At 35.8% G+C, this 24,460-nt stretch overlaps 1 protein-coding gene across 1 annotated transcript; it reads left to right on the top strand.

The window, feature by feature from the left end:
* Positions 1 to 12,647: 12,647 nt before the first annotated feature.
* LOC112758894 (cation/H(+) antiporter 20) lies at positions 12,648 to 24,348 on the top strand. The gene is made up of 5 exons (XM_025807681.3): positions 12,648 to 12,910; positions 13,400 to 13,910; positions 14,654 to 15,159; positions 23,028 to 23,840; positions 23,925 to 24,348. Exons 1-5 carry the CDS (start codon positions 12,722 to 12,724, stop codon positions 24,249 to 24,251), a joined length of 2,346 nt encoding a protein of 781 aa, XP_025663466.1. The 5' UTR covers positions 12,648 to 12,721; the 3' UTR covers positions 24,252 to 24,348.
* Positions 24,349 to 24,460: the final 112 nt, after the last annotated feature.

Raw genomic sequence — 24,460 nt, forward strand, 5'->3', positions numbered from 1 at the left:
CCGGCAAGTGCACTGGGTCATCCAAGTAATATCTCAAGTGAGTGAGGGTTGTTTCCACGAGGATTGTCGGACTGAGCAAACAATGGTTGTCAGGTTGATTTAGTTAGGCGAATCAAAAATGGGCTTGGTGAGTTGCAATTCGCATAAACAATAAACAGGGAAATAAAGAAAGCAAATAATGGTTTGGTGTAAAAACAATATGAGAAAACAATTAAGGTATCGAAAATGTTTACTTTTTCGGATTAAAAGTTCTTATCAACTATTTTAACAATGCATGATTCATTCCATGGCAAACTATAAATGTCTAAACCCTAATTTCTTAGTGATTTAGCCTCCTCTAACCTTCATTAACCGCCACTCTCGTGGTCACTTAATTCCGGTTAGAAGGTTAAGTTCAAAAACTAGTTTATGACCACCAAAATCCTAGTTATCCAAAGCTAACAGGATTATATGTCACATATCCTAATTAGTTCACATAATTAGCAATTTAGGAGGAATTTGTTTTCAAGCTATAGTTCAAGCGACATAACTCTCTCGAGAATCACAAGAACTCATGTAGAAAAGGGTCATACTCTCGTTCCACCCAATTCATAAGATTAAGAACAAAAATAATCCTTAGAATTGAATCAAAACATTAATTAAAATAGAAGAATAATAGTTCAAATCCATAGAAATAAACAGAACTCCTAACCTTAACCAAGAGGTTTAGTTGCTTATAACTTACAGAGAAAATAGGGTTCTGAAAAACGTGCGGAAGAAAGAAGATCAAAGATGCTAATCCTAAGTGATCTTTTTCCTTTTATACTAACCTTTTTTGAAATGGAAATAAAATAAAATAATAAATCCTAAGACTAAAAAATATTGCTTGTAAATAAAAATTACAAAAAGAAAATAAAATAAAACTAATTAATGCTAAATCCACTTGGAAGCCCAATGAGAAGGTGATTCGAACTACTGCCGGCATTTAATGCCAAATTGGGCATTAAACGCCCAAGGGGGAGTTGCAACGTTGCTGGCCTTGAGTCCCCTGCTAGTGCTAAACGCCAGTTTGGGCGTTTAGCGCCCAAGGTGGGTGCTGACAGCTTTCTTCCTTTTTGCTCCAAACTCCGCCAAATTGCTCCGAAATTTACCTGAAATAATAAAGGCATCAACAAAACTCAAAGTAGCGTCTAAAGTATATTTTTGCACCAAAATCAAGTAAAATTAAATAAAATCTAAATAAAACAACTAGAAAATGATAAGAAAAAGGGTATAAGATGCTCACGCCACCATACAGTAACCCGGCGCTACGAAACTCCTAAGCTCTTCCTGGATTATCTTGGAGGCCGTGTCCTTGGCGTCAGATATAACCCAAATATAACGGTCTACAGGAGCTCTCGCAACAGGACGATGCGCCATACCTACAGTGGGGCACCACTTAAGTTAAACTCAGGAGGTCAAAAAATCGGAGGAAACTGAAACTAAGGCTATGTTCTGCTATGACCTTGTTCTACACTAATCCAAGGATAATTGAGGCCTAGACTCAAGTTTCAAACACCTAATGGTAACCCCCTGTGAACTACTTAACAATGACGCACCCAACCCAAGCAAGAACAGCCAGAAGTAACGTATGGTGTGCAGTAATGGCAGTAACAACAAAAACAAAATAACAACCATCTATAATGAAGAGATGAAAGCATTTGAGACTCACCAGTAGTAAATTGAAGAACGAATTAGGATGAATCCTGGACAAACGCAATAGAACACGCAGCGAATGAATAATGGAATCATGAATGAGGAGAGTGAAGTGGAGAACATATGACAGAATAAGGAACGAAAGGTTTGGTTAGCAAGGTAAAAAGGGAATGCAAAATAGTAACCGTCGGAGGAAAGCGCAAAAAGTCAGGGGTAAAGTGGACTTTTCCCTTGACTTTCAAATCAATCATAATGAGCATTAAATGCTCGACACGAAAATCAAAGCAACGCCCCAAGCAACAGACGGGGCCAACTCGCCCGTTGGGAGCACGGACTCCATCGATGGACTCCCGAACTCAGGAGGACACGATCGAGGCAGATACGAGTGAATCGAATGCGCCAACCAAGAGCTTCCATCCTCACGGTTGGCATGTTGGGGGGACTGCTCCGACCTTGCCCACTAAAAAGCCGAGTCAAGTTACGACTCACCAACCCGACGGGTCCGCCAACCTAAGCCAGGAGGTGACCCGCACGTCACTCCCATTCCACAAAGAACCTGGACAACTTTCGAAAGCTTCTAGAATGATGGGCCTGATTACAAAGGTCCTACCCGGGTATAGAGTATAAAAGGGAGGGACCTACCCCTCTCTAGAGGTACGTCACTATTCCTACTCTAATTAATCGTTTTTGTATAAATACTGACTTAAGTTTCGGAGTGTCCTTACAGGTAGCTCCACCCGCCGTCTAACTAACGTCATAACCAAACTCTATCATCCAAGCTTGCGCTCAGGTCCCAACTCTCTTTCGCACCTACTCCGTTACCATCTCAACCCCCGATCCGTCAAGAATCCGAGCAAGCAAACACCAGCATAACGAAAACATGTGAATAATAGCCGTATAAAAGAATAATAACTACATATAGATCAATAGTATTGTATATGTAAACAATATAATACCAACAACAGTATGTAATTATAATATGCTAATAATTAGATATATTATATGAATGCATTATTTAAATTATAATTTATATATAATTTAATTATCAGTTAATAATCTATTGTATTATAATTTTATTATATTATATTATAAAAGTATTATTTATTTTATTATTTAAATAAATTTTTTATTATAATTTATATATTTAACTTGGTGCATACCCCAAGGATCGAACCTGGATGCAACATATTAAGAGGCACATGATTTATCATTTGAGCTAAACCTTAGCTGCCCTCCTCCTCCTAAATAATAATTGTATCTATATAAAAAAAAACCAAATTTAAGAGTGGCCCCCAAGTAAAAATAAATGGTCTCTCTCGTGGGCCAATTGTCAAACGATCAATTTTTTTTTTGGACGGTAAACGCTCAAGTTCATATTGGGCCTTTAGAAGTGTATATCATCAAAATGAGCCGACCGACGTGTTTAACGCCGTTATGGAAAGTGGCTACTAAGGCACTAAAAACGCCGACGCCGATAACTAAAAAATGTCGATGATGTTTTGTTCTGTATAGACGACACGTGACAACTCTCTCTTTTCCCACACGTGAACCTGGAGGCAGCAGCATTCTCTTCCTCATTCCTTCTTCCTTCGTCCCCGTTCTGTTGAAGAACACCACTTTCAAGTTTCCTCCTCACTCCACAACTTGGAACAAAATGGCAGGGAGCAGTCATATACAGGTAAGTATTTTATGTGTTGTATATTGTTATTATTAGTACTTAGTTATTGCTATTATTTGTTTATGCTGAAAGTAATATAAAAAAATAATTTGTAATTTTTAAATATTATTTTGTTGTTGAGTAGCACTAGTAAATTAGTTGTTAGTTGATTAGGAATAGTTAAAGAATATGATTTTGTTGTTGTAGACTTGTAGCTGTAATAATAGTATTAGTGTTAGTGTTAGTTAATTGTTATTAGTGTATATTATAATTAGTTATTAGTACATATTTTTAGTAATTTTAGTTTTATTTTAAATATTTTTTTTTAAAATAGAAATATTTATTTGAAAGTTGTTAGTATATATTTTTTAGAGATTTACGTTTTTGTGTTAAAATTTTACTAAAATATATTAGTCGATTATTATTTGACGATTAGGGTTTATTTTTAAAATTTTTTATTTTTACATAAAATATTAGATTGCTATTGTTTTGAGATTTTGTTCGTGAATATTTCTTTAATATTGTGCATGTTAGTGACACTAGTGCATTGACTTCCAAAAAAAAGATTTTGTGTTTGTGCTTTCTATTTATAATCTCTGAATTGAAATTATTCGAGATTAGGGATATAATGGTGCTAGTAATATGTGAGATGAATAGAATAGTTTACAAATTTTATTTTTCAATGATTGTTGACAAACATATTATATTCATTGTTTTGCTCATAAATTGTTAGCACTAGTGGTTGTTTCAAGAGAAGTAGTAATTCAAATTCATGAATATTTTACACAATTGACTACTATTATCAATATTATTGATACATTTTGCAAACAACATGATCAACTATAAAAAACTCAAGAAATTGAAAATATAAAGTTGATTGCTAATAATGATGAGGTCCAAAATAGTCATGTTAAGGTTCAAACCAATTGTACATTTTGCAAAGAGCCGGAGATACAAGATGCAGTTTTCACTTTCATACTATTCTGAGATACAAGATGCAGTTTTCACTTTTATACTATTCTTAATAACATTGATAAAGGTGCAACATTTGCTTAAAGAGGTGAGACTTATGGTATTAACAAAGTTCTATTTTCGTTTGAATTTATCTTTTCAACATTTGATAAAAAAAATTATGAGAATTATAAATATTTTGTGCCAAGTATTACAATAAAAATTCTAAGATAATTTGAATGCAATACATGTTTTCACATTAAAACTATTTCTTCAAAAGTTGAAGGATAATCAATGGTAGAATTTTTTTTGAGACTGTTAAAAGTTTTGTGAGAAGTATAAAATTGACATCCCTGACATAAGTATACAATAAATGGTCGGAAGAGGTCGATCCTGCCAACCAAAGACACAAGTTGAGCACCATTATCGAATAGATGTGTTTTTGGTAACAATCTATGATGCACGGACACTGACACGGACACGGGACACGACACGACACGGAACACGCCGACACGCGAATTTTAAAATCTTACATGACACGGGAACACGCATACATATAAAATATAAAGTATTTTTTAGATAAATCGTAATGATATTTTAATATTTTATTGATATTCAAATATAAATTAAAATTTTTAATTATTTTTAATGTCTTATTTTAATTATATCAAATTTTTAAAATATTTTTGTTTTAATAAATAATAATATATACTATATCTAAATTTATTTTAAGAATATATGTTAAGAATAAGATTGGATACGCTGACACATGATGATATTTAGGTGTGTCCAGGCGTGTCTGGAGAAGAATTTTTTATTTTTTATTAAGACACGGTTAGACACAGCAGACACACGTGTCGGACGAGTGTCGGTAAGTGTCGTGTCCGAAATGTGTTTGACACACGGATACGACAATTCAGCAAAGTGTCCGTGCTTCATAGGTAACAATTGACTCTCAAATACAACAGTTAAATAGTAGATTCAATGAAAAAAGTATAAAGTTTTTAACTTTTAAGTATTATTTTTTATTCTAAAGACAATTTTAAGTTGTTTAATATTCAAAATATATGGAAGCTAGTTGGAAAATTTTATCCCTTTGATTTTTCTAATCATAAAAAGAGTCTTTTGAATCTTCAATTGTAATATTATGAATTTAATATACCAAATCATTTAAAAGATGTTGGAACACTACTTTTTGAATTATGTCAAAGATGGAAGGAAACAGAACAAACAAGAACTTATCATTTGATTGATAGATTAATTCGCAATATTTAGTAACAAAGAAAGCTTTTTCAGTAATAAAAATTATTAAAATAAGACTTCAAAATAAAATGACAAATAAATTTTTTGTAGTAATTGAATAATTTACATTAAAAAAGAAATTATAACTACTTTATTTTAATACATATTTAATAATAAATGACTTTAAATAAAAAATATCAAGTACACTTATTTATAAGTTATAAATTTTAATTCATTTCAATTATAGTAATATTATTATTATTTCGTTCATAAGTTATACTTGTATTTCAAATTATTTGCATGAATGATGAATACATTTTAACATTTTCTTACTAATTTTGCAAAAAACATTTAAAAAAAAACTAACAAATATCTGTAAATTTTAAATACAGCTATCTATCTTTATAATATTTGAAATTAGTTTTGATATATTTATGTTTAAGTATTATGATATATATATATATATATATATATCTTGTAAATGAATAAATTTTAAGTCTTAATTGTAATTTTTTAATTAAATTTTTTTATATAGAATAATTTTTAATTAAATCTTTTTTTAAGTAAAGGACCTAAAAAGTTTTATTATTAATTAACCCCACTTCCTGTCTGACCTTAATAATTTAGTTGAAATAATTATGATTCAATTCTAATAATTATGATAAAAATAATGAAAAGACTATTTATGAATCTTAGAGAGGGACATATAAATGAGGTGGTATATAATTAGGTCTCTAATATTTTAATTTGGAGATAAATAAATTTTTGACTAATTAAAAATATAAAAATGTCTTTCACTCTTTAAAATGTGAGATATTTAAATATTTTTAAAAAATTTTATTTATTCTCATATATTTTAAATAAAAATATTTAAATATTTCGTATTTTAAAAATAATGAATATTTTTTATTAATTAAAAATATAAAAACGTCTTTCACCTTTTAAAGTGCGAGACATTTAAGTATCTTTGAATATATATATATATATATATATATATATATATATATATATATATATATATATATATATATATATATATATATATATATATATATCTTGTAAATGAATAAATTTTAAGTCTTAATTGTAATTTTTTAATTAAATTTTTTTATATAGAATAATTTTTAATTAAATCTTTTTTTAAGTAAAGGACCTAAAAAGTTTTATTATTAATTAACCCCACTTCCTGTCTGACCTTAATAATTTAGTTGGAATAATTATGATTCAATTCTAATAATTATGATAAAAATAATGAAAAGACTATTTATGAATCTTAGAGAGGGACATATAAATGAGGTGGTATATAATTAGGTCTCTAATATTTTAATTTGGAGATAAATAAATTTTTGACTAATTAAAAATATAAAAATGTCTTTCACTCTTTAAAATGTGAGATATTTAAATATTTTTAAAAAATTTTATTTATTCTCATATATTTTAAATAAAAATATTTAAATATTTCGTATTTTAAAAATAATGAATATTTTTTATTAATTAAAAATATAAAAACGTCTTTCACCTTTTAAAGTGCGAGACATTTAAGTATCTTTGAATATATATATATATATATCCTCACATATTTTAAATAAAAAAAATTTAAATATCTAATATTTTAAAAATGATGGGCATTTTTATATTTTTAATTAATTAAAAATTTATTTATTTTTGAGTTTATAAAGTTGAGGAACTAGGCTGATTTTTTTGAATATGAGAAGTGTACTGGATGCCTCCGGTACGGGTTGAGAGATGGATCGAGAACTTGCAGGTCGAGGCGGATGCCGGATTATTTGACTGGAGCAATGGGGTGGTACCTGCAAAGACACTCCGACACTCAAGTTAGAATGGATCTAAGAGGTAGAAGGTGTGAGGAATGAATGAATACCTAGAGGGACCTGGGTCCTCTATTTATAGGTGATGGTAGCTATCTTATCTTATTTTTTTTGGCTAAGATAAGGGAGACGTTTGAATTCAAAAGTTGGTTAGGAGCTCTAGTGGGCCGGTTCTGGGCCTTCTGAAGTGGGTCGGTCCCGGGTAACCAGGTTCGGGGACCATTCTGGGCGTAGGATCCATGGGCCGGATCCGTAATAGTTGCCCCCGGAGCGAGAGAGTGAGGGTGCTCGGTCTCATCGCTGGAGGAACCTTTTCCTCGCCATTTGTGGTTTGGCAAGGAGATCTTTATTTGGTTTTTCCAGTCGAGGTAGAGGATTTGGGGAGTTCCTGGCCGTTTCATGGTCAGGCGAGGAGCACGTTGTTTGGGCGTCTCATCACATGCCGGGTTTGATAACCGTTCCGAAGAAGGGCCCGGAGATTGGGTCTGGAACAGTTGCCCCCAGAGCATGAGAGTATGTTTTTTTGGTCTCAATGCTAAATCGTTGGAGAGTCCGATTCTCTGTATTTTAGGAGACTATGAGGGGCCTAGAAAGGGCGTGACATCATCCTGCATCAATTGGTAGGATGTTGGTCAGTCTGGCTTTCCGCGAGTTGGAAGACCGTGAGCTCATGCTTGTTTTGTGTGGCCTTTTTTGGGCCGTTATTGTGAACTTATTTTAGGCCTCTTGGTGGGCCGATTTCAAGACTTTGTTTATTTAGCTTATTTGGATTTTCGTTTTGTTAGCTTTGCGGGTGATCGATTCACGAGTCACTATTTTTGTTGTTTGGATATCCGTTTTGTTATTTGGATATCCATTTTATTGGCTTCGAGGTGATCGATTCCCGGGTAGCCGTTTACCTATTTGGATATCCATTTTGTTATTTGGATATCCGTTTTGTTGGCCTCTGGGTGATCGATTCCCTGTAGCCATTTACTTATTTGGATATCCGTTTTGTTATTTGGATATCCGTTTTATTGGCTTCGAGGTGATCGATTCCCGGGTAGCCGTTTACTTATTTGGATATCCGTTTTATTATTTGGATATCCGTTTTGTTGGCCTCGGGGTGATCGATCCTCGGGGATAGCCGCATTTGGTTCGTGCCTTCGGACGGGGCAATGCTTTTGAAATTATGAATTTTATTTGTAGTTTTGGCCTCGTTAAAACCTCCCGATGTGGGTAGAAAAGAGTGTCCAGTAAGAAAATATATGATTAAACAACTTAAGCAATAAATGCAAGTGAAAAAGGCAAAATATAAAGGGTAAAGAGATAGTCTTAAACGACCTCGATCTTGTTGTTTTGGAAGGATGTTTCTACATATAGTGCACCGTAAGTTAGTGAAATTTCAGGATCTTGGGAGCTTGGTCCCGTCTAGTCTTTCGAGCCTGTAGGCTCCTTTTTCGATTGCCGTCTTGATTTAGTAGGGACCCTCCCAGTTGGGCGTGAGCTTCCCTTCTCCGGGAGTGGGTGGACCGATGTCGTTTTGTCGTAAGACGAGGTCTCCTGGTCCAAAGTCTCGTCGTACCATACTGTTATTGTACCTTAGGCTTATTCTCTGTTTTAGGGCTAGCTTCCGTAGGTGTGCTATGCTCCTGACCTTGTCTACAAGGTCCCACTCTGCTTCTTTGTCATTTCCTGCTATGGTTCTGCGTGGACTTTGGTCTTAGCGTGCATCGAGGTCGGCGAGGAAGATGCCTGCCGCGTCTCGAGATCTCTTGCGAAGGGCCGAGCTGGTGTTCTCACACTCTACTGCGACTTTCCGATCCCCGTGTATTATTTTGATAGTGCCATTATCGGCCTGAGACTTCATGATTAGGATCTTGGTGAAGATGATGGCGGATAGGTTGTTGATCATCTTTTTTCCGAGGATGATGTTGCAAGCAGTGGAGTCCTTGAGGACCACAAACTCAGAGAGGATGGTCTTCCTCTGGCTTCTGGTTCCGATGGTTAGTGGTAACACTATGGATCATCCAGTTTGAGAAACTTGTCTCCGAGTCTGGTAACCCGGTTATGGTGGGTTTGCAGATTTTTGTTTCAAAGACCCTGCTTGTCGAAGGCTACTCTAAAGAGGATGTTGGAATCAGCTCTGGTGTCGACCAGTATTCTTTTCACAAGTCTGGTTCCGACTTTTGCCGAGATGATGAATGGGGCATCTTTCGCCGAAGTGCCGCGTTGGCAGTTATCGGGAAAAAATGTGATTGCTGCTAGAACCGAGGAGATTGGTGCTTGGTTTCTTACGGCTAGGACTTTGAAATCCTTTTTTATTGCTGATTTTGACTTTTTCAGCGCGTCCTTTCCAATGATGACATTTACGATTATGGTGGGGTCGGTTTCCGGACTTTCTTGGGATGCCTATCATATCGTCTTCGAGTTGCGTCCTTCACGTTCTTGTGATCTTTCTCTTTCAGTTCTCCGAGGTTCTCGAATGATTTTGACAAACTCGGGGAGTTTTCCGTTCGAATGTCTTATTCGAGGGCGTCTTTTAGGTCGAAGCAATCTTGGATTTTATGCACATATCATCGGTGGTAGTTGCAGCTTGTTGCCACCTGTCCGTTACTTTAGTTGTCGCGCTTTCGTAAGGATGTCTCGTTCTGCTATTTGGTGGCAAATGTCAGTGATGGGCGCGGGTAGGGGGTGTAGTTCGAGAACTTTCCAACCCTGGGTGGTCGGTTGGCGTTCACGGGTTTGAGGTGCTCTTTTGGTGTATCTCTTGGTGGTGGGTTACTACGAGGTGCCATGTTACCGTGTTGCCATTTGTTGGCGGCCACAACTTGGCTTACCTCTTCGTCGTTTCTGTATTCCCTTGTGATGCTTTGAATTTTGTGCGTGGTCCAAACTGGTTTGGTGGTGAGGTGTTTCTAGAAGTCTTCACTTATGACGTCATTGGTTAGACAGAGACTGACGACCGAGTCCGTGAGTTTGTCGGCCGTTAGGCACTCATCGTTAAACCTATCGAGGTATTTTCTTGTGGATTCATCTTCTGTTTGGGTGATTCCGAGCAACATGATGGGGTGTTTTGCTTTGGTGATCCTGGTGGTGCACTGAGCCATGAATTTTCTGGAGATGTCATGAAAGCTGGCTATGGAGCCATTTAGAAGGGCGTTGAACCATTTGATTGCGGGGCCGGCTAAGGTTATCGAGAAGGCCTTACACCGGACCATGTCAGCGGCTCCTTCCAGGTTCATCCTGGCCTCGAAGGCCGTTAGGTGTTCTTAGGGATCTTTGGTCCCGTCGTATTTCATGTCAGTGGGCTTGTTAAAGTCCTTCGGGAGTTTGGCTCTCAAGAATTTTTCTGTGAAAGGGATGGCTTCCATTATCACGTGCATGTTTTCTGCTCGTTTGGCCTCCCGATGGTGCCGTCGATCGTCTTCTCCGCGCCGGTGTTTCGGGTCTAGGAAAACGCTGCAGTCATGCCGTTTGCTGTGTCGTTGCTCAGGCGGCCTGGTGTTCCTGGTATTGCGGTGAGATCAGGTCCTGGAGGTTGCTTGGCTTGCGTGCTCCGGGTGGTACCATTCTTTGGGTGTAACTCGGCCTTTGAGGTTTTGCACCCTGAGGCACAGCTCTTGGATTATCTGTATCGCCTTCTCTCCCAGGCCGTCGAGTGGCTAGCCTTCAGTGGGAGGACGGTTGTCTTCTCTTGGTTATTGTTAGGTTGGGGTTGGTTGGCAATGTGCCGCGCTTGTTATCCTCCCGTGGGTGGGAGGAGTGTTATCTTGGAGTTCGGGAGTTGGGCTTCGTGGGTTTGAGTTGGGGTGTTGGCTGGAGGATTGCTCCTCAAGGTTCTCCCTCATGCCGCCACGATTTGGCAATCCCCCGCATCTATGCAAGAACTTTGAGAACTTTCTTGATCTCTTGGCTCTTGAGAGGTCTGAGCTTGGCCACGGTGGTGGCGTTAAGGAGGTCGTTCATGATGAACTTCCTTATGAATTTTTAGTAAGCTCCGAAGAGGGATTATGGCGACAGAGTTGTCAAAGGTGAGGTGGCAGATGGCACAGGTTTGGAACCTGGTGTTGAAGGAGGTGACCTCGTGGGTTTGGAGGAAGAGCTTGAAGAGTTCAAAAGAAGAAGCAACCACGGTGAGCATAGAGCCGAAGTAGAGGGAGAAGATAGGGCCATGGCGCTTGGAGAGACAGATGAGAGAGTGGTGAATGAGAGTGTCCAAGAAGTGGAGGTGTCCCACTAAAGGGAGGCGAGACTTTGGGCTCGGAGGATTTGGAATTTCATGTTGGAGTAGGGTAAAGGTGTATAAAGAGTGTTATCACTAAGAAGGTGATTGCAAGTCGAAGAAACATTGTTCCTTTGGGATTTCGCCGTTGGAGTAGGGCGAAGGTGTGTTATCACTGCAAAGGTGATGCAAGTTAAGGAAACATTATTCCTTTTTGCTCTCAGTTACAAGCAAGAAATCAAGTGAGTGAGTTTGAGGATTGCTCTTCTGGGTTATCCGCCATGCTACCACAACGTTGCAAAGTCCCCACAGACGGTGCCAATGTACTGGATGCCTCCAGTACGGGTTGAGAGATGGATCGAGAACTTGCAGGTTGAGGCGGATGCCAGATTATTTGACTGGAGCAATGGGGGTGGTACCTGCAAAGACACTCCGACGCTCAAGTCAGAATGGATCTAAGAGGTAAAAGGTGTGAGGAATGAATGAATACCTGGAGGGACCTGGGTCCTCTATTTATAGGTGATGGTAGCTATCTTATCTTATCTTGTTTGGCTAAGATAAGGGAGACGTTTGAATTCAAAAGTTGGTTAGGAGCTCTAGTAGGCCAATTCTAGGCCTTTTAGAAGGGCGAAGCGGGTCGGACCCGAGTAACCGAGTTCGGGAACCATTCCGGGCGTAGGATTCATGGGCCGGATCCGTAACCAGAAGCATATGTGTGTTGTATTTTGTTGTGGAAAATGTGGGTGCTAGGCATGTATGTGGGACAGTTTTTTTCTGAAATAAGGATGAAGAAAGCGGACCATCCGATTTCTTTGTAAAAAAAATTAGTACACAAATCGGAGGGTCCGACTTGTGTATCCTAAATTTTTTTAAGTTTTAAAACAGAAATCCGAGGGTCTGAGATTTGTGTTCCAAAAAATCAGACGGTCCAATTTTTGTTCCTAATACCACAATTACGTAAAGCACCTATACACTCCATAACTACGTACTACACCATTCCCTCAACCACATCTAAATTAAAAAGTGCGAGGAACTATTTGTTTTTTTATCTCTTAAATATATGTATTGGTATATATAAATTTCTTGGAGTGTCGTCAGCCTCTAAAGCCTAAACTGAAGCCCCTCCACTATAAAAAGCCGTTCCCATCCCATAGACTTGAACAAATGAAACTTAAGATGGCTAACATCACTACCATCAAAACCGCTTCCGATGGAGCGTGGCAGGGTGATAACCCTCTCAACTACGCTATTCCGTTGTTGATCATTCAAACCATCTTAGTCCTTTCCGTTAGCCGTAGCTTGACCTTCCTTCTCAAACCTCTTCGTCAACCCAAAGTTGTTGCAGAGATTCTCGTAAGTTTACTTATTTATTTGATGACTTACACTTACACATGTACGCATACAGTTCAAGTGCATGCCACTTAAAGACTTCAATAGGATAAATGAAAATACTGTCGAGCTTTACATTTTTTTTAATAAATCTTAAGTATAACATCTTTCTTTTTACAATCATGCTGCAGGATATAAAATTATACATTAAAAATAACTAAACAATACATATATTTATACGTAAATATATATATATTTATTAATTTAGTAACTAATTTAATTTTTGTGTGCAGATATTTTAGATTTGTATATAGAAACACCCAATTATATATGTACAACGAGGTTAGAATAATTATAGAAAAAAACAAAAATATTATATGTATATTAAAATTAATTATTATATATTTGTATAAAATATGTTAGATGTACGCTTAATATGGTTAAAAAAAATTTTGATTAAATGACTTAAATTGCACAAAATACTAATGAATGAAGACGTAAATTAAATGTCAGGGTGGAATTTTGCTTGGACCATCTGGAATTGGACGTAACAAACAATTTACGAAGTTGGTGTTCCCTTCATGGAGCACTCCCATACTGGAATCAGTGGCCAGCATTGGCCTCCTTTTCTTCCTCTTTCTTGTAGGCATTGAGCTTGATATTCGAACCATTCGCCGCAGCGGCAAGAGAGCTTTTAGCATTGCCGTTGCCGGAATATCCCTGCCGTTCCTCTTCGCCATGGGAGTAACCTTCCTCCTCCAGAAAGCCATCCACTTCGGAACCGGCCATAACTACCTCCAGCTCCTCATGTTCATGGGAGTATCCCTCTCCATTACCGCTTTTCCTGTGCTCGCCCGCATCTTAGCAGAGCTCAAGCTCCTCACCACACAAGTAGGAGAAACTGCCATGGCCGCCGCCGCCTTCAATGATGTTGCGGCCTGGGTTCTCTTGGCCTTGGCAATCGCCTTGGCCGATGGACAACACAAAAGCTCACCCCTCACATCTATTTGGGTTCTCATTTCAGGTGATCCAACTTATATTTTTATTATATAAATTATTATTACTTTCATTATTAAGATTTTCTAATTACTCATTTCTTTTTTGATAATGCTTCGGACTCAAATTAAGTTGTGGATAAGTATATATTTTAGAATTTAATTTTCATGCATAATAAATTTAAAATACTTTTACACAAATAAATCATATATTACTAGTTATTATAAAAAAATCATTTTTAAATTCATTATTTTACAAGCGCATACATTAATTTAAGGACGGTATAATTTTTTTCAACTATATGCTAATCAGTTACTAGTATAAAATATATGTTAAAATATATATTAAAAATAATTAAACCACATATGTATTTATACACAAATATATTGATGGCTGATTTTAATAGCTAATTTTAGTGTACAAATAGCATTTTTAAATTTTTTTATAGAGAAGTGTTAACAGACCAGCAAATTTTGTAATTTGTAACCATCAATTATCCATTATTAATATTTTAATAGTGTGAAATTATATTTAATGATTTAGGATTACTCTTTTTTTTTACTAGTTAAGTGTTAACCAAATTTTAATACAAATGCTGAGTTTTTAAATTTTTTTTTTATATTATTAGTGTTTACTTTATATTATGTAAATTTATGTGAGATATTTTATTACATACTATTTTTATTTTATTTTACTATTAAAATTTTATCAACCAGGCAGCTGTATTAATCAAAATATCTGAAATTCAAAACAAATATATGTTGGTTTCAGGGGTGGCGTTTGTTGCATTCGTATTGGTCCTTGTTAGACCCTTTATGAACTGGGTAGCACGCCAGTGGTCACGTCAACGCCAAGTCTTTGACGAAGCGAGCATATGTTTAACCCTCGCGGGGGTTATGATAGCAGGCTTTGTCACTGACCTCATTGGGATACACTCAATCTTTGGAGCCTTTGTTTTCGGGATCACGATCCCAAAGAAGGGCGAGTTTGCGAGCAGCGTCGCAAAGAGGATCGAGGACTTTGTCACGGTGCTGTTGCTTCCGTTGTACTTCGCCTCGAGCGGGTTGAAAACCGACGTTGCTAAGTTGCATGGAATGGAAGAGTGGGGGCTTTTGGTGCTGGTCATAGTGACGGCGTGCGTCGGAAAAATCTTGGGGACATTTACGGTGGCCATGATGAGCATGATACCTGTGAGGGAATCTCTTACTCTTGGATTCTTGATGAACACCAAAGGGTTGGTGGAGCTTATTGTTCTCAACATTGGCAAAGAGAAAAAGGTTAGTGCATGCATGCCTTGTGATAATTTTGGCATTAGTATTTGAGCCTGAAATATATATAAAATAAAATTTAATTTTTTCTAAAACTTTTTATAATATAATATTATAATTTCTATAATCTAAAGAGAAAGTTTAAAACATCAGCATTTTTATTAAAATTTAACCAATACTTAACTAATAAAAAAATAAATAATTCTATATCATTAAATATAATATCACACTATTAAAAATATTAATAATAACTAATGAAAAAATTTAGAGAGTCAACACTTTTATTAAAAATTTGGTTAACACTTAATCAGTAAAAGAAAAATAAATAATTCTATATTATTAGATAAAATCTCATACCATTAAAAATACCAATAATAATTAATTAATAGTTATAAATTATAAAATTTGCTAATTCTCTAACACTCTTTGTAATTAATTGATAGTTACATATCATAAAATCTGCTTTCTTATAGCACTCCTCATCATCAAAATGCTTAAATTCATTATCCTTTTTCCACTTCATAAAAAAATCGAATTGAATTTGTGTTGGGCATAGGATTCTGGATCATATTAGTGTTGGTGACACCATTAGTGATTGGTGTTCCTATGCTGTCATTGTCATCTTTATAATTAAATTATGGAATAGATACTTAGGTAGCTAAACATGGACTATTAAGCCTATTCCAAATTAATTGCCGCATTATGAGAAATTCGGGGAGTGAATAATGTCACTTCTATCTTGATTAACAATGCCATTTTAATGAGTTGGACTTGGACTCTTAGCTCTGTGTTAATGGCTGGTAAAGTAAACCACTAATTATTTTTTAAAATATATTTAAATAAAAGAATAAGGATTACTGAAAGCAATTTTGGAAGAGGATAACGTTTTTTAATAGAATGGTATTATCAATCTAAAGAAGTGGGCATTATCCAGTCCTCTTATTCTGGTGCTTCATGATTCTCATTCCTAATTGAATTGTTTTACTAACATTCATAAAAATAAAAAATTTAATGTAATGTAAGTATTTTCGTAGTACAAATTTCCATTATATATAAATATATAAAATTAATATTAAATTTGTAATTTTTATTAAGTATCAACTTTGTTATCTTAGTTTAAAAATTATTAAAAGAACTTTATATCAAGCGCATAACAAAAGTAGGATCCTTAACAATTATTATCGAATCTCATCCTCCGACTATCAGGACATCAAAATAAATATTTTTCAATAAGATTTACAGAGAATTTTATTTCTTTAACGGAATTAGGGAATCACAAGCAATATTATTCAATAAGATTTCCAGAACATTAATGTGATATGATTCTTGTGCACATTTTAGAAAGGATTCTTTGTTAAAGTATACCGCATTTTGGCATGAAATAACTTCAATGCATGAGTTGTCTAATGTCATATATATGGTACCACCTTTATGAATCGAATTATACGAAATTTAAGTTTTTTTTTTTTTTTTTTTGGAATAAGAGAGCTCAAACACAATAAAGTGGAGCGACAAACAAGGCCAGCAAGACAACATGAACAAGTAAATAAACACAAAAATCTCTTTAATGTCATCTCCGGCATTGCCATTAACAACAAAAAAGATCTAAACTACTTCATTCTCTAAAACTGTTTAAGGATTGCTGAAATACCACCTCTGCACTCCCCTCCTTGTTATTAAAAATCCGTCTGTTTCTCTCTAGCCAAACGTTCCAAATTACTGAAAAAAAAAAAAAAAAAAAAATGAGCCACTTGTTACGCTCTACCTTCCTGTTAGCAACACCTGTCCAACTCTCAAAGTGTTCTTTTAGTGAGCCCGGAACAAACCACGATCTCCCAAATTCAGATAGCCATTGACACCACACCTGCCAAGTAAACTCACAACCCAAGAATAAATGGTGAATATGTTCAACTTCTTTGTTACACAAAACGCACATGTTATCACTTTGACTAATAATTCCCAATCTAAACAGTCTTTCTTTAGTATTTACCCTTCCTATCAAGGTAAACCAAATAAATAGCTCCACCCGTGGCGGCACCAAACCTTTCCATAGTGTTCTTGTGAAGCTGTAGCTGGTAATATCCTCCGTGAGAGATTCTGACTGTACCACCTACACAAAAGAGTTAGTTAAAAATATACCTTCCTTCTCAAGCTTCCAAAAAATTCTGTCTTACTTATCATGTGTTAGCTTGATAAGCCTTAAAGTCTCATGTAAAAGATCCACTAATTTCAACTCCCATTGGTATAAATCTCGCCTCCACTGAAAATTCCAAATCCACTCTAACCCATCCCAGAACCCACAATCCCCTATGACAGATCCTTTTTGGTTTGAAATGGAGAAAAGTCTCAGAAAACTCATCTTTAATGGACCACTTTGTAGCCAGACATCTTCCCAGAATCGAGTCCTCCTTCCGTCACCCACCTCCATAGACAACCCCGCAATCATCTTATCCTTGACAGTATTATCTGTGAACTGCAGTTGGCAGATATCCTTCCATGGACCCCTTCTAGTAGGTAATGTTTGAGCTGATAGTATCACACTGGGATTCAAATCGTAACAAGAACATACCACCTTCTTCCATAATGGACATTCTTCTTTTGAAAAACGCCACCACCACTTGATAGGAGTGCAGTGTTTCTAACCACAGCATCACCTACCCCCAATCCCCCCAACTTTTTAGGGGCTTAAACCACCTCCCACTTAACTAATGCCAGACCATTCCTACCTTCCTCCTTACTCCACAAGAATCTTCTCTGCAATGATATCAATTTTTCTGCTACTGCCTTTGGCATCTTGTACAGGCTCAAGTAGTAAACCGGCAAGCTATTTAACACACACTTAATAAGGACCAGCTTATCCGCTTTATTGAGTACCTTTGCCTTCCACAGGCTGAGCTTCTCCTCTACCTTGTCAATTATCGGTTTTCAAGTCCTAACCAGTCTTGGGTTTGCTTCTAAAGGGATGCCAAGGTATCTGACTGGAAGGTAAGCCTCCTTGCACCCCATCAAGTTGCACATGTTGTACGTCCACTACTGTTCACAATTGATCGGGATTAGATTTGATTTATCAAAGTTAATGGTTAACCCCGACATCATCTCAAAGCACCTTAGCAACCTAGCATAGTTTCTGATGGTCTCATCTTCTGGCGGACAGAACAATATAGTGTCATCTGCAAACTGGAGATGTGGCAACTCTATATTGTCCTTACCAACTAGCAGCGGTATAATACGTCTGTTCCTGACTGCCTCCCCTACCATCCTATGCAGAACATCAACAACTAGAACAAACAGGAACGGAGATAGAGGATCACCTTGTTTCAAACCCTCTCCATCTTAAAAGGTTTAGATGGTGAGCCATTTAACAGGATTGACATAGACGCTGTGCCAACACACTCCTTCACCCATTCCCTCCATCTCCAACCAAAGCCCATCTTCTGTAGCACGATGTCCACAAAGCTCCATTTAACCCGATCATAAGCCTTCTGAAAGTCTAGTTTAATGATTGCCGCTTTCTTTCTTTTCGTCTTCAGCCATTGCACTGTTTCGCAAGCAATAAGTGCCCCATCGTGTATTTTCTGACCCTTCACAAAAGCGCTCTGCGTCTCCCCCACTAGACCTGGCATGACTGATCTCATTCTCCTGACCATCACTTTGGAGATCACTTTGTATACACAGCCTACCATGCTTATCGGCCGGAGGTCCTTAATCTCCTTGGCTCCTGTGAACTTAGGTGCAAGAGACACCCAAGTAATATTGGAGTTAGAAGGCAACCTTGAAGATCGAAAGAAATCCATAATAGCTTTAGTAAACTCTGCACCAATCTCATCCCAATACTTCTTGATGAAATTCATGTTATACCCATCACTTCCTGGAGCCTTGGAAGATTCGCAATCCCAAACTGCCTCTCTAATCTCCTCCGATGTCGGTAATCTCTCCAAAGCTATGGACTCCTCTTCATCAATCCGTTTACCAGTCCGTCCCTAAATCCCACTACCGGTGATCTCTCCTGGTGATACAGATGTTTATAGAAATCTCTGATAGCAATCTTGATCCGAGCTTGATTCCTTACTAACCTTCCGTTAATTATCAGGGCATCAATTCTATTGTTCCTCCTTCTTGCCGACGCCAAGTTATGGAAGTACCTAGTGTTTTTATCCATATCCTTCGCATGCTTGGAGCGTGACATCTGCTTCCAGTGTATTTCTTTTCTCACATACCACTGCTTGCAACAGCTTACTAGAGCCTTCCTTCTAGCCTCCGATGTACTATCATATACTCCATTTCCTGCCAACTCATCTACCTTCCTGATCTCCTCCTCAAAATGTTGAATTTTCTTTTCCATGTCACTGAATTTGTCCTTATGCCATCTTCCCAAAGGTACTGTAAGAGCCTTCAGCTTATCTGTGAATTGCACCTCACCAAGATTTCTACATTCCTCTCTGACCATTCTTAGGAAACCTTCGTGTGTAAACCAGGAATCTAAACTTCGAAATGGACGCGGACCACCTCTGCAAGTGGTGTTCTAAACTATAATTGGACAGTGATTTGACAGGCCTCTCGATCCCCCTTTTAACCAAACCTCTGGAAACTCCTCTGTCCATTCTACACTCACAAGAACTCTATCAATACGACTGCAAGAGCTGCCTCTAAACCATGTATATTTGCGATCGTTCAAAGGTAAATCCACTAACTGCATATCTTGAATCCAACTCTTAAAATCTTCTGCTGAAGCTGTTAATCTGTCCTGACCTTTCCTCTCTTCAACCTGTGTGACCTCGTTAAAGTCACCCATATAACATATCGGGACTTGACATAAGCCAGCTATAAAACTCAGTTCCTCCCACACAGCAAGTTTTTCTGCTCTAGTATGAGCACCATATACCAAACAGAAAGCACAACGAAAATCATTTTTCAAAAGGACTCATTCAACACATAACCATCTTTCTCCTTTGTAACAGTTATTTATTCTGAATAGCAAGACATCCCACATCAACAATAGACCCCCCGACGTGCCTTCTGATCCTACAAACTCCCACCCCACAGCATCGCTCCCCCAGATTCGTACAACATCAAACTTAGTCACAACTTGCATTTTAGACTCAACTAAACCCAACATATTCAATTTCTGTTTCTTTTTTAGCTCTTTAACCATACTCAATTTTCCAACCCCTCCTAGTCCCGTAACATTCCAAGAGCTAAAAATCATAATGAAACTTTTTTACACACCTTTTTGAATTTTTTTGGTCTGCATCTTCGACCCTTTTCTTTCTGCTTTGCCAACCTCCTTTTTTGATCTAGTGCTTCATTTTGTTCTTGCAAAATTGCCATTATATCATCTTCTTCATTGTATTACATTGCTCCGAATTCAACTGCCAGTTTCCATGCCCTTTTATTCTCAAGCATTTGCTCTTCTCTGTCCATAGCATTCCCACCACAGATCTCTTGTTGTACAGAGCCAATATCCACATTTGCCCCATTCTCACCCCTGCCTTCAGCAACCTGTGTTTCATTTCCAATATCACCATCCATCCCATTCTCGCCACTTCCCTCATCAAGCCTTACAAGAACCCCCATCGCGTCAGCCTCTAGTATATCTTTCCCGTTTTCGAGGAATCCAACCCGGTCTCCTATGGCTTCCTTCCCCCTTGCTGTACCCGTCTCTTTGGTAAGACGTTCGCATACCTCTTTCCTAGATAGACCAAGCCCTGCCTTCACCTTCACTGAGATATCAGGATGCAGAGGATGCTTCAAACAGCCGCCTGCCATCTCCATTTTAGCTGCCCGGTTCCCCGCCATCTCTGACTATAATTGGACCAACAATTAAATTTATTTATAAAATTAAATTTTATCTATTAAAAATTTATATAAAACTTGACTCAACTCAAATAATAGAAAGATAATCTATAGTTCTATATAAATAAATTATAATTTATGTATAATAAAAAATATCAATTACATTTATTGATATCTATCGATTACAGGTAATAATGATCTTTATATATCAAAATCACATATATTATGACTTTTAAAAATTTATAGCGACAGATGATATATATATATATATATATATATATATATATATTATAATTTAGGGTTGATAAAAATAAAAAGAGAAAATGTTAAAATTCTGCTCTCTTTTCTTTAGAGATGTTAAAATAATATTCCCATTCCCTTTATTTATAAAATGTACATGCATCTTCTTTTTTATAATTTTTAAAAAACTTCCTCTGTAATCTATTTTAAATTTTTTGTGTTAACTAACGTTAAACTTTTTCATTTATTTTAAAATAAATTATTTTTTATAGTAAAAATTTTATTTTTTCTGATTAAATTTTATTTATTAAAATACTTTTTAATAAATTATTTTTTTATTGATTAAATTGTATTTTTTCAAAATATTTTTAAAAAAATTTTTAATGATTAAATTATTTTTTCTAAGATACCCTTCAATATGTTTTTTTAATTATTAAAGAACTTACTTTTTAAAGATGTGAAAGAATGAGATGTTAATTTTTTAAGTTTGGGATTTATCCATCTCGACTTGTTTTTAAGTTTTGATAAAGTTAAGAATTTTCAATAGTTCTATAAAACAACTTATTTATTAATAATAATTGTTATACATATTAGCGGTGATAAGATTTTTTTTTAATTTAATGTTAAAATAATAACATTGATATCGAAAAATTAATAGTAAAGTACAAAAATAATTGTTAACGAAAATTTTGGTAAAATTATAATTTAATAATTAAAAAATTATTGATGAGTATGTTAGGAAAAAAATAATTTAATCATTAAAAAAATTTTAAAATAATATTTTGGTAAAAATACAACTTAATCAATAAAAAAATAATTTGTTAAAGGTTATTTTGGTAAATAAAATTTAATCACAAAAGATAAAATTTTTATTAAAGGGTATTTTTGTAAAAAAATATTTTTTTTTAAAGAGTGGATAAAGTTAACGTTAGTTAATACAAAAAATTTAAAATAAATTAAAGAGGAGTTTTTAAAATTTATAAGGGAAGAGAACGTACATTTTACAAATAGAGATGAATAAAGTATCATTTTAGCATCTTTAAAAAAAATAAAATTTTTTCAAACAAAAAACAATACACATTCACATATTTAACAAATAATAATAATAATAATAATAATAATAATAATAATAATAATATTATTATTATTATTATTATTATTATTATTATTATTATTATTATTATTATTATTATTGTAAATTAAAAGTATATAATACATAATATATGTATTAATATAAATAATTATAATATCTAATATACAATTATAACTATATACATATATAACGTCAAATTCTATATAAATTCAAAGCTTATGAACTTAGCATATTGAGTTGTTAATACATCAAGTTCGCTTGAGTTTATTGTTTTCAATCCTATTTTTGTGTACATGTTTTTTTCTTTGATATTAAAAGTAGTTGATAAAAAAAAAAAGTTAGGGATCATCATTTTTTTATATAAAGAAAAAGTTAAAATCTAAACAAAAGATGGTACAAATATTAGTTCTCTTAACAAATTAAAAAACTACTCCGTCATCAAGAACCTCAAAAAAGAAATCAAATACAAAAGTGAAACTATAGTTTTTATAAAATCATATTTATTTTTATAAGAATTTTCTATTTTTATATTTTTTACAAGATACTTATCAACTAAAATCTAAGCAAATATCTATTAAACTAAAATTATACCGTTAAATTTTTTTATCAAAATCTATTTTTTATGAAATTTGCTGTTGGATTAGGAGCTTATATAGTATACATTATTTATATAGAATTTCATGTGAATTGAAAATTATTTGAATGATATTGAAATTTGACAAGAAAAAGTAGCTGGAATTTTTGCATGCAGGTACTTAACGATGAGGTGTTTGCCATCCTAGTGCTAATGGCTCTTTTCACCACCTTCATCACAACGCCAATAGTCTTAGCAATATACCCACCCTCGCGTCCCAGCAAACAAAACCGGGCAGGACCGCGAGACGACCTTAGCATCCTTGCATGCGTCCACGACCACCACACTTGCAACATACCCTCCCTAATAAGCTTCATTGAATCCATTCGACCAAACACCACCACCACCACCAATCTCAAATTGTACGTTATGAAACTTGTCGAGCTCACAGACCGATCCACCTCCATCTTGACCGTTCAACGCAGCCGCAGGAACGGCTTCCCCGAAGGATCAGAAAGTTCCATGCACGACCAAGTTGTGGCCGCTTTCAAAGCTTACCACGGTGTAGGCCAAGTGAGATTGCGTCATTTGAGGTCAGTGTCGGCGCTGTCAACGATGCAAGAGGACATATGTCATGTTGCGGAGAAGCATGGAGTGGGAATGATCATAATTCCATTCCATAAAAGGTGGCGGAGAGGGGAACAAGATGAAGATGATGAAGAAGCAATTGAGATAGGCCAAGGGTGGAGGGAAGTCAACCAAACGGTGCTTCAAACCGCACCATGCTCGGTGGCGGTGCTTGTCAACCGTGGAGTTGGTACATGGCTTCAACCAGGTGCAACTGATGCAACCATGAGGGTTTGCATAGTTTTCATAGGTGGATTGGATGATCGTATGGCTTTAAATTTGGGTGCAAGAATGGCACAACATCCAGCAATAACGTTGTCTCTGGTGAGATTCATGTCAGCAGAGGATTGGGAAACAGACAAGGTATGTTAGTATGTTTAATTACTGAGACTCGATGTACGTCAATTAGTGTCCCAAAAAAAACGAGTTGATGAATGTCCTATGCAGGAGCTAGACGAGGTGGCAGTGAATGAGTTCAAAGCAAAGTTGGAGGAGTCAGTGACGTACATTGAAAAGGACGCAAGCAGCATAACAGAGGAGGTCTTAAGAATTGGAAAATCTAAGGAGTATGAGCTACTGATAGTGGGGAAAGGAAATCAGCTTCCAGAGTCATCCATGGAAGATTCTCGACTCGAGCATGCTGAGCTGGGGCACATGGGAAATCTCTTAACCTCCTCAGCAATGGGTATTACAAGTTCTGTGCTCGTTATACAAGACCAGCAATTGGTAACTTCTAATGAAACTGAACTCAGAAAGATGGCTAGCGTCTTGTGATCCACAGAAGGATCGAATCATTCCTATAAATATGTATCAAAAATAAACCCCTTATACTTGGATATGTTTGAGTAATGAAGTGTGGTCCATCAGTGTATACCGAGTATGAACCCCTATTTTACAATGCGGATGTGAATTAAATTCCCATTCTTGATAATAAATCAGGAGTAAAGGGCAATGAAACAGTGCTCAACATGGAGCTAGTAACT

The sequence above is a fragment of the Arachis hypogaea genome, chromosome 16, assembly GCF_003086295.3.
Source record: "Arachis hypogaea cultivar Tifrunner chromosome 16, arahy.Tifrunner.gnm2.J5K5, whole genome shotgun sequence".
NCBI lineage: Eukaryota > Viridiplantae > Streptophyta > Magnoliopsida > Fabales > Fabaceae > Arachis > Arachis hypogaea.

Excerpts from the sequence above, each read along its gene's own strand:
- LOC112758894 (XM_025807681.3), top strand. The coding sequence starts at position 12,722 with ATGAAACTTAAGATGGCTAACATCACTACCATCAAAACCGCTTCCGAT. Across the intron at positions 13,911-14,653 it reads TATTTGGGTTCTCATTTCAG|GGGTGGCGTTTGTTGCATTC; the intron begins GTGATCCAACTT and ends TGTTGGTTTCAG. Across the intron at positions 15,160-23,027 it reads ACATTGGCAAAGAGAAAAAG|GTACTTAACGATGAGGTGTT; the intron begins GTTAGTGCATGC and ends TTTTGCATGCAG.